The sequence below is a fragment of the Galeopterus variegatus genome, unplaced genomic scaffold (genome assembly GCF_000696425.1).
Source record: "Galeopterus variegatus unplaced genomic scaffold, G_variegatus-3.0.2 Scaffold2162, whole genome shotgun sequence".
Classification (NCBI taxonomy): domain Eukaryota; kingdom Metazoa; phylum Chordata; class Mammalia; order Dermoptera; family Cynocephalidae; genus Galeopterus; species Galeopterus variegatus.
In genome coordinates this window covers 50315-59980 of record NW_007728273.1, presented here as the reverse complement: position 1 = coordinate 59980, position 9666 = coordinate 50315, and the positions used below count along the sequence as shown (strand labels likewise).

At 49.3% G+C, this 9666-nt stretch overlaps 1 protein-coding gene across 1 annotated transcript in view; it reads right to left on the bottom strand.

The window, feature by feature from the left end:
* Positions 1-2812: 2812 nt before the first annotated feature.
* Positions 2813-9666, bottom strand: part of PARP1 (poly (ADP-ribose) polymerase 1) — a gene marked incomplete at its 5' end in the record, with an annotated part of 40291 nt that continues 33437 nt past the window's right edge. Inside the window, 8 exons of the mRNA XM_008580796.1 lie at positions 2813-3407; positions 3550-3835; positions 4401-4515; positions 5107-5168; positions 6076-6203; positions 7294-7446; positions 7945-8043; positions 8831-8959. Coding sequence (XP_008579018.1) covers positions 3754-3835; positions 4401-4515; positions 5107-5168; positions 6076-6203; positions 7294-7446; positions 7945-8043; positions 8831-8959 — 768 coding nt within the window. The remainder of the gene's footprint in view (positions 3408-3549; positions 3836-4400; positions 4516-5106; positions 5169-6075; positions 6204-7293; positions 7447-7944; positions 8044-8830; positions 8960-9666) is intronic.

The window sequence follows — 9666 nt, the reverse complement described above, 5'->3', positions numbered from 1 at the left end:
CCATCGTGTGGAATCAACTTCTCCATGGTCATGAGGACCAGTCACTCCAGTCAGTAGAGTTAGCTCCCTTCCTGTGCACACTGGTTCAGTGACATCAGGAGCCCAAACAGCCAGGGAGCAGACTCACTTCCAATTCAATGGAACCATTACTGTGTCACCTGCGGGAAGCATTTCTCCCCTGGGGACTAAGACATCCAAACAATCTTGAGTGAGGTATGAGCAGGTAATAGCGAGAGGACCTGCTCCCAGCCCAACCTTTGGTTCCCAAACCTACATACTGTGGCTGTGGGGGAGAGAGCAGCATATATTGGGCTCTGATTTAAAGCATCTACAGCATCCTGTAAGATCAAACCCTATCCCTCCCAGGTGCTGTCTCACAAGCGGCATCATTATGAGCCATTCTACCCTTTAATTAGGCCACTTCTGGAGGGTGGGTTGTGTGGCAAAACCAGTTAATTGCCACACTCCCTTTGCTGTGTGACGAGGCCCTTGATAAGAAGCTAGGCTGTGCAGAATGCCATGGTGGTGGGTGAGTGCCGAGTCCACCTGGCACACAGGACCGACACCCAGGTGTCCCTGTTACCAACACCGTGCACTAGCCTGGTGGTGGGCAACCTTTCTCACACAAGGGCCAATTGGCCAAAGAGGAAAATGTTTACAGGCCACATTTTCTTTACTTTTCAAAGTAAGCCTCAAAAATGTATCTGCTTTTAATCTAGATTACAAACTAGAGACTAGTTAACAATGACAAATCCAACACCAATCTCTTAAGCCACAAAAATGGGCACATGACCCGTGCCAGAGGAACCACTGTCTATCTTCCACGTGGAGACTGAATGGCAGAGGTGAGGGGCTCGCTTCTCCCTGTGCCAGATTCGCTAAACCTCATCAGCCCCAAATGCAAATCAGTTTGAAAGGTCCTGGCTGAAGAGGTGGTGGAAACACCATACCTCAAAAAAGCAATTCCCCATCTTTTGGGAGTTGCAACACAGAATTTAAGGGAAAAGAAACGACACCACTTTAGGAAATGAGAAATCCTAAAGCACCTGGATGTACTTTTGAGTGTAATGATTAACCAGCCCAAGACGTCAGAAATAAACCATTCCTGATGTTCCAGATCTAACCGTGAGAACGGTTTCTGGAGGCCAGAGGACAATGCACCTTCCAGGCTCTCAGTGTGAATGGTTAACACAGAGCGCATACACTATGCATGCACCGGGACAGGCCACCACTGGATCTCATTCAGATCTCATTCCTCAAAGCCTGGTGCTTGAGGGTTACCCCAAGGCGAAGTTCAAGGCAAGTCACTCCACAGCAGCTTTACTTCAATGCTCTAGGAGGCTGAAGGACACCCAAGATGCAGCAAGAGAATCACCAATGCAGAAATCCACTGGCCAACATGCTGGAATAGTGTGTAGTGACTCTTAGAACCTTCACACACACACACACACACAGGCACCGCTGCGTGGAACAGTGTGTGGTCTGAAATATGAGCCAGCTACCGCCATCCAAGGGCACTTCGGGCACAGAGGCAGGAGTAGGGCAGCTCACCAGGGCAGACAGGAGCACCTCTTCGCTCATGCAGCCCTGAGTTTCTGTGCAAGGATGGTTTTTGTTTTTAATTTGTAAACTAACGGCCCACATTTTTGCTGCTACCCTGACAGGACTGGAATTTCTTTTAACGTGAAAAGAGCAAGGTATGTGAATATTCAAATATAGTATGATAGGTTCCCTCTTTTAGAAAAAAAAAACTAAATGGGAATCTCTCTTAAAAAAGAAATCAGTTTTGATTACAAGGAACCCATTAAGCAATCACTCCAGCCTAAAAATACTTTGTCTCATCAGGTACTGGAGGGTGACTGTCTTTTTCTCTGTGCTGATAAAAGAAGGTGGAGAGTACAGAATACTCAGGGTCCTGGGAGTCGAAGGTTTTTCATTAAGACTTACGGATACTGGAAAAAGATCAGAACTTTACTGTCATCAGATTGATTTAGCTGTCTTTCTGATTCTGCAATCTAACACCTTAACTCTGGCTTCTATGGCCCTCAAAGTCTGTTAACTGCACGGCTACGACAGGACACAGACAGGACACAGCTAGTCATAAACTGCACCTGCTGTTATCATCATCAACTGCAGCTCAACTCAGAATAACTCGTGTCTTCCTTCTTTCCTGTCTTGAATGAGGTCTGTCCTGTGCTTCCCTCACCAAAACCACCCGGCATAACTGCGGGGTTTGAGACAGCAGCTCACTTTGCCTGTTTCCCCTGCTCTGCTGGGGACGGTGTCTACAGTCCACCTCCTTCCCTTCCAGGGTGGGATTCCCTGCCACCTCAGCCGCTTCTGGTGGCTGCTGTCTCTTGCCTGCGACTCCACCTTCTGGCTCACACTTCCTGTTCCCTTCCTGCAAAAGGTCAGTAGTGACATATGACACTGCCCCTGGCTTTCAAAGAATTTAAATGTAAACATTTGAGTATCATTCTCCAATACAGGGTAGTTGTAGAAGGCAATGTGGCATATGTCAAGTGGTCCTCCATAGAACAGAATATGATACGAACTTTATCATCACAGTGTATCTGATAAGCTGAAGGAAAGAAAACAGAGCATCCTCCCGTACCTGGTGCTTGGTTTCCTGCCACTCAGGTCAGGCATTTCTGCCCGGGCAGGGCCTGTTGTGCTGCCTGGCACATGCTGGGGTTTCAGAGATACAGGCAAAGACAATCCCCTGCAAGGCCCACAATCTCTGTGGACCTTGCACACTGTGAAGATTAACTGTATCTGTAGACAGAATGAGACCAGACACACGATACACAAATATAGAAGCCACTTGCATTTTAATTGAGAATTACTATTAGCCCTTGGGTAGGTGTACCAGCAATATAGATGGTTTTCATTTGGAAGGCAAAATTGCTCATAGGAAAGTCAAAAATTTCAGATGCAACTTTTAACTTACTATACTACATATTCCAAGAGTGCCCCTGTTCCAAAGTATTTCTAGAAAAGGAAAACCCTTTTTGTTCCTAAGTATGAGAAACTGTTAATGCTCCTCCTTTTGGTCTCCTATACATACCCCTTGCCAACATTTAAACAAACAAAAAAGCTAAAAAGGGGATAAGTGCAAAATAAAAAAGAAAACCTAAATAGTATAAAATTAGTTTTTATTTTTACCTCAAAATAAATGCTTAACAGTTTTCCAAAATCAAAACTAAAATGAACACTTAGAAAAAAGGGTAAAAGCGTATTTTTTCCTTCCTTGGGGAAACCAGTAAGGCAGACATTCTAACGTGGCTTGGCTTTTTCCATGGGACTAGTCTATGCAAACAAAACAAAACAAAAATCCTCTCCAACTTTCCCCCTATCATCAGTTGTACCTAACGGGGCTATGCCTGGTGGGGGAAAAACCCCCGAACCACCCCTCCTCCCAAACACGACACAAAACAAGGGATCTGAAAAGTTGGGAAAAACAAGTCAAAACAAAAATCCTCTCCAACTTTCCCCCTATCATCAGTTGTACCTAACGGGGCTATGCCTGGTGGGGGAAAACCCCCAAACCACCCCTCCTCCCAAACACGACACAAAACAAGGGATCTGAAAAGTTGGGAAAAACAAGTTCATATAAAATCCTTTCTAAGGAGACTCAGTGAAGGTGTATCCACCGGCAACTTGGCTGAGGTTTCTGCCTGGTGAGTCGGGGCGTGAGCACACCAGGTGAACTCATGCCAGTCACTGGGGTGCGACTCGGCCACATCTCACCATTCACCATAGGGATGTCTTGAAATTGAATTTCAGTTTCAGCAGATACTTCAGATTTACCTGAGCGATATCGTAGACAATGTACCTGGAGAGGAAGCATGTCAAGGAGACAACAGGTGCACAAGAGCGAATACACGTGCGATGTCCCATCCCCCTGGGTCGGCAGGATGCTCAGTGCCAGCCTGAGGGGGCTGCTGCTGCTTCACACGGCTGTGCTGGTGCCCCTCAGGCAGACCAATGGAGAGAGAAGCCTCTGGAAACTGGGGAAGGCTCACACCCTGTAATCCAGGCTTATCCAGGTGGAGAGTCAGACCTCTCACTCTGTACAGGGAAGACCAGTGAGGGGAGACAGTCACGCTGAGACGCACTACGGGACACTCTCTAACCAGAGTCTACCCTTGGTAATCTGACTGCATATAAGCAAGTCTACGGCTCCAGAACATTCTTTTTTTTTTTTGGTCCTTTGTGAGACTGGCCACACCACACTCAGCCAGTGAGCGCTGTGAGCGCACCGGCCATCCCTATATAGGATCCGAACCCGCGGCGGGAGCGCTGCTGTGCTCCTAGCGCCGCACTCTCCTGAGTTCGCCACGGGCTCGGCCCTCCAGAACATTCTTTTGTGCTCACACAGCCTACTCATCAAAGGATACTCGTTATACAGAAGACAGGTGTCGTTAACACCAGACGAAATCCCGGTCCCAAGAGGAACCTCTACGCCATCCAGAGTGATACTAGCTGAAGGGTCAGGGGTAGTTTTGCCCAAACCTGCAAAACATAAGGAGCAAGTGATATGAACTGTGAGCACAGATGCTGAAAATGTTCCAGGGAGATGAGGCCTGTTCTATGTTGGGTCTACATGCTCATTTTAAAGACACATAAATCCCAAACTCCCTTTTTCAGATATAAGATGTAGGTTATAAATTAAGGTTTCCAGGGCATGAACCTTAACTGATTTTAATGACAGTAGGAGCAGCTGCCTATGGGGTTGCGTTTCTGCTGAACAGAATTCCAAAGCAGTCATTTCAACCAGGCTGCTGCAAGCCCTAAATCATCATACGTGACAAACTCCAGCAATCCAAGATACTCCAGGAGCCATTAGGTCCTGAGAGGCCCCTCACTGCTGTAAATGAGGTTAAAACCCAAAGTCGACACACCTGGCTACTGGTGCCTGCCCCAAGATTTACCTGTGGCATTTGTGATACTAGGTATAGTCACAGACACTGAAACTGTTTTTTGAAAGAAACCTTTAGCTGTTCAAAACCAGCCACGAGAACACAGCCTTTTGAGGAAAGAAAGCCACCTTCGGTGCTGTGCTGGGGGCGCAGGGCCACAGCAGCAACTGTGGAAATGAATTACCTTTGACACTGTGCTTGCCCTTGGGTAACTTGCTGATATGTGACGCATGCTTCAGTTCATACCTGTGCAACAGGGAACAGTTTCAGAAGAGCCTCCAAGGACACCGGGCTCTCGAAACCAACACTTTGATTAGCAGAACAAAGTCAGACAGAGCCAGCCCATCTTCACTGCTTGGAGCTCCCTCCCAAGTTTCTGGAACTGCTCTAGGACCTGAAGGTGCAGCTCTTTTTGAACACAGAGTTTGTGTCCAACGATCACTGCTATGGGGCCATTTTCAAGAAAAGGCCCTGTTTCAAGTTGTGGTCAGCTGCTCTGGAAGTTTCCGTTCAGTCCACAATCTCCAGACCCCTGGCTTTTACATGACCCTGCCTTTTTTTTTTTTTTAAAGATGACTGGTAAGGGGATCTTAACCCTTGACTTGGTGTTGTCAGCACCACGCTCTCCCAAGTGAGCCAACCAGCCATCCCTATATGGGATCCGAACCCGTGGCCTTGGTGTTATCAGCACCACACTCTCCTGAGTGAGCCACAGGCTGGCCCAACCCTGCTCTTTTAATTACAGCTAATCATAGGACCAGGGTGGTTGCCTACTCCAATCTAGATCAGTAAGATTTTCTCAGGGTAGAATCTGAAAATGGGATTACGTTTCCAGTTTGATCTGGAATGGTCTCGAACAGAAAATCTGAACATCAGCAGGGGAAGGGAAGAAGTATGGGGTGACCGTCCTGTCACCAATCCTGCAATTCAACTCTCTGCTTCCTAGTCCACAGAGCGAACAGACACTGCCAGTTCCTGAGGCTTGGCTGTGTTCCCATCCCCGTGTTTTGTGAGGCATCCCTGCACCTCCCCCGTTCCCTTAACTTGGTTTCTGCTATATATAAGCAGAGTTCCCAGCCAAAGGGAGTGCTCCTTCCCACAGCCCACTCGCCCGTCCCCATCCAGGGCCACCAGCCCCACCAGGTTTACTCACATGTTTCCAAGGGCAACTTCTCCCAACAGGATTAAGCCAATCGGGTCTCCCTGAGACGTGTGGCAGTAGTTGGCACTCTTGGAGACCATGTCCGCGAAATAGATCCCTTTACCAAACATGTAGCCCGTCTGGAGGGTGGGAAAGGGACAGGTGAAAACCTTCCAGGGGGCCGGTTCGCAGGCAGTGAGTTATCGCGACTGACTGTTCAGTCGGTTACAGATCAAACTCCTTGATCTCCTCTGCCCCTTCTCACTACTGCACTTGACTAGTCTTAAAAAAAAAAAAAAGGAAATCTTCTAATGGGAAGTTCGGAGCAGTTACTCAGGGGACCGACTCAGGCTGGGGGGGAGCTAAGAGCTGTGATCGTCCCCTCTTGATCTTCCTGATGTTCCTGGTGACGGGGTGGAGGCTTGAGCTCACAAGCCAGGCCAAGCTGTTCAGACCCCAGTGCTGCCAGCTACCTGGGGCTACAAGAAAGGACTTAACCTCGCTGAACCTGACTTTCCTCTTCTCTCAACCTCATGGGAAAACCACCTCATGCGGCTGCGGAGAAGATCCAACGAGTTGGTAAGCGTTGCAAAAGAAACACAAGGCTCAGAGAGGTTAGGTCACACTGCTGCAAGGCCCTAGGGACGCTAGTGAGAGTCATTAAACCTCTCCGCTCTTCATGACTATAAAACGGGAGGCTTGGAAGGCCACCCATACGGTCCTGTCCAGCAGGTGACACAACGATCTGCAGTGTCTGGGTAGAGCTTTACTTCTGTATTATCACATTTCTTAGATGAAAAGACTGAGGCTCAGAGAGGCCACCAGCTAGAAGGTGGTTGAAGCGGGTCTGACTCAGGCTGGCCATGGCCAGTCTGCCCCTCGCATGCCAACACATTGGTTAGGATGTACAGCAGACTCTGGCTGGACACTTACTGCTTTCGTTCCAGAAACTGTTTGATATATGTGTGGCTGCACCACCGTCAGGGTTGGGGTCAGATGAACATGAAGGCACTACACCTGGTGGCTCTAGCCGAGGGCCTGGAGAAAGGATGTCTGGCAAAAAATCCACCTGAGTCCCAACTGAGTCACACCCACATCTTTAAACAAGGCCCCTTGTTCCCAGGGCACGTGCATGCTCTCCTAAGGTCTACAAAGCTCTTCATGGAGACACCTGCAGAGACAGGTACTGCCCACCCCAGCTCCCCGCTCCTCCCCAGGCTGGGCACATACCACTGGCGCTTCAGGCGGAGCTATCCGGAGACCCTGGGACAGGATCCCAGCAAAGTTGGTGGTCCTGGACCCATGCCACAGCAACCTTCGGTTATGAAGCTGCCTGAAGGGCTTGTAGCGCTGGCTCTCCCCTTCCCGCTCTATCTTAAAGATCTGGTCCGGGGATTAAACAAGGGGAGAGAAAAAAAAACCCATCCGTTACTCCAGTTGACTGAATGATCTGACGGGATGCGGGAGAACTGACCAGCTGTGCCTACAGCTAGAAAACTTAGGGTCTGTTGCAGCGGAAGATGTTTTCCACCAGGCTGGCATGGAGTCACCTGATTTGTCAAGGTCCCGCCAGCAGAGACTAGCTACTACAATTCATATTACGTGCAGCAGATGCACACCTGAGACTTCTGATGATCACCGTATGTTGTACATGATTCTAAAACCAGGTCTGGGGACAGGAAATGTCCTTTAAAACAGAGGAAGAAAAAGCCACCCCCAGACTATAATACTATTAATTTTCTCGTTCAACAAACAAATGAGTCACCTCCTGTGGTTACTTAAAGCCAAGTAAACAGGTCTTTTCTACCCAGGCAGGTTGGAGGAGTGGGCAGGAGTAACCTGGAAGGACATGAAAGGAGGTGGGGGACAAGGGCTTCTTACGTCGACGACTTCCAAGTCATACGCATTGTGTGTGGTCGCGTGAGTGTTCTTAACATACTTCCTGATGACTTCGGCTTCTTCAGAATCTTTGTCAACCACCTAGACAAAAGGCATCTTGGGATGAGAACAAGGGAGACTCCAGGGGAGCCACAAGGGGACAGAACAATCCACAGGCACCGCCAATGCTTGGACCAACACCACAGTCCTCAGATGATGCCCAGGTGAGACAGAGTCCGTGTTCCAGGCCTGTCTACCGGGGAAACCCAGTGCCAGCAGTTCCACTATCCTGAGCATCTGCCTCTTCATCTACCTGGGATGCTAGAGGATCTCAGGATTCCTTTTTGTCTTAAAATTCTATGCTCTGGGATATCAAGAAAGCTGGACATTTGGGGTTCGCTGCCAGGGAACAGGGAGTCTCCAGAATAAGGAACTGGCTTCCGGAATAACAATCTAGTGCATCATGAGTTAAAACACAATGGGCTAAAAGACATTACATAGCCAAGACTCGCAACGAAAAGCAGTGTGACCTGATCAACTGTTGAGGTTGGAAGACAGGAGCAAAAGCTCAGTCTCTTTCCAATCCTCAGCGCTGTGCACATTACGCCTGTCTCAGACACGCCCAACAAACATCTGTCAAATAGACAAAGTAATCTACACAAAGCTGAGGTCTGGCTTGAAAGGTGCACTATCTACAGATGAAATGCCTGGAAGGTCTCAAAGGACCACCAGCAGCAACGTCTGGGAATTTGCCAGAAAGGCAAATTCTCAGGCCCCAACGATCTGTCTTTTTAACAAGCTCTCCAGGAGATCCTGACGCACGTTCACGTGTGGGACCACTGCTCTGGAAGAGCGGTTAAGATGCTTGAGGAAGGACCAGCCCTGTTACCTTAATGTCAGTTTTAAGCTTCTCATAGTTGACATCGATGGGGTCCTTGCTGCTATCATCTGACCCACCCCTGAGCAGACTGTAGGCCACCTCGATGTCCAGCAGGTTGTCCAGCATCTCCACCTTGGCCTGGAGGAGCAAAGGAAAGACCCTAACTACCGAGGCAAGGGAGACAGACTCCCCCCGTTTTAGCACAGAAAACCTACATGCAGACAGGGTCCACTACAGTCAAGGGTCCGGGACCTCCCTGCTGCGCAGGGACAGCCTGTCACCTGTTGCTCACAGTAGATACTCATAAGGATTTCCTGGAATGCTAAGGAGGTCCCTGGGGGAGGTGAGAGGTGGAGGTAAGAACTGTCTTGCACATGCTGATGACAGCTGGGGCCCTGTACTGAAGACACTACAAACCGTTCCTAAGCCAGGAGCTTTCCTGGCTCCCTTATGAGGGAGGGAGGGAAACGGGAGGAAGGTGCTGTTAAGCGGAAGAGGACCTCCCTCTCCGATGGCTCTTTTCCCAAGTGCTTTGGTCGAACAGAGGCAAGAAAAACCACAGGTCCCGCCCAAGCTCTGTTTCCACCAATGTGGTAGAAACTCCATTTCAAAATGAAGGCACAGGGCCAGCCCAGTGGCGCACTGCTATAGTGCGCCGCTTGGGAAGCGCGGCAGCGCTCCCGCCGAGGGTTCAGATCCCACATACAGACCGGTTCCCGCTCACTGGCTGAGCGAGGCGCGGGAGCAACACCGAGGGTTGCGATCCCGTTGCTGGTCCCGGTCCGGTACGGGGGCGACACTGAGGGTTGCGATCCGTTGCCGGACACGGAAAAAGACAAAAAAAA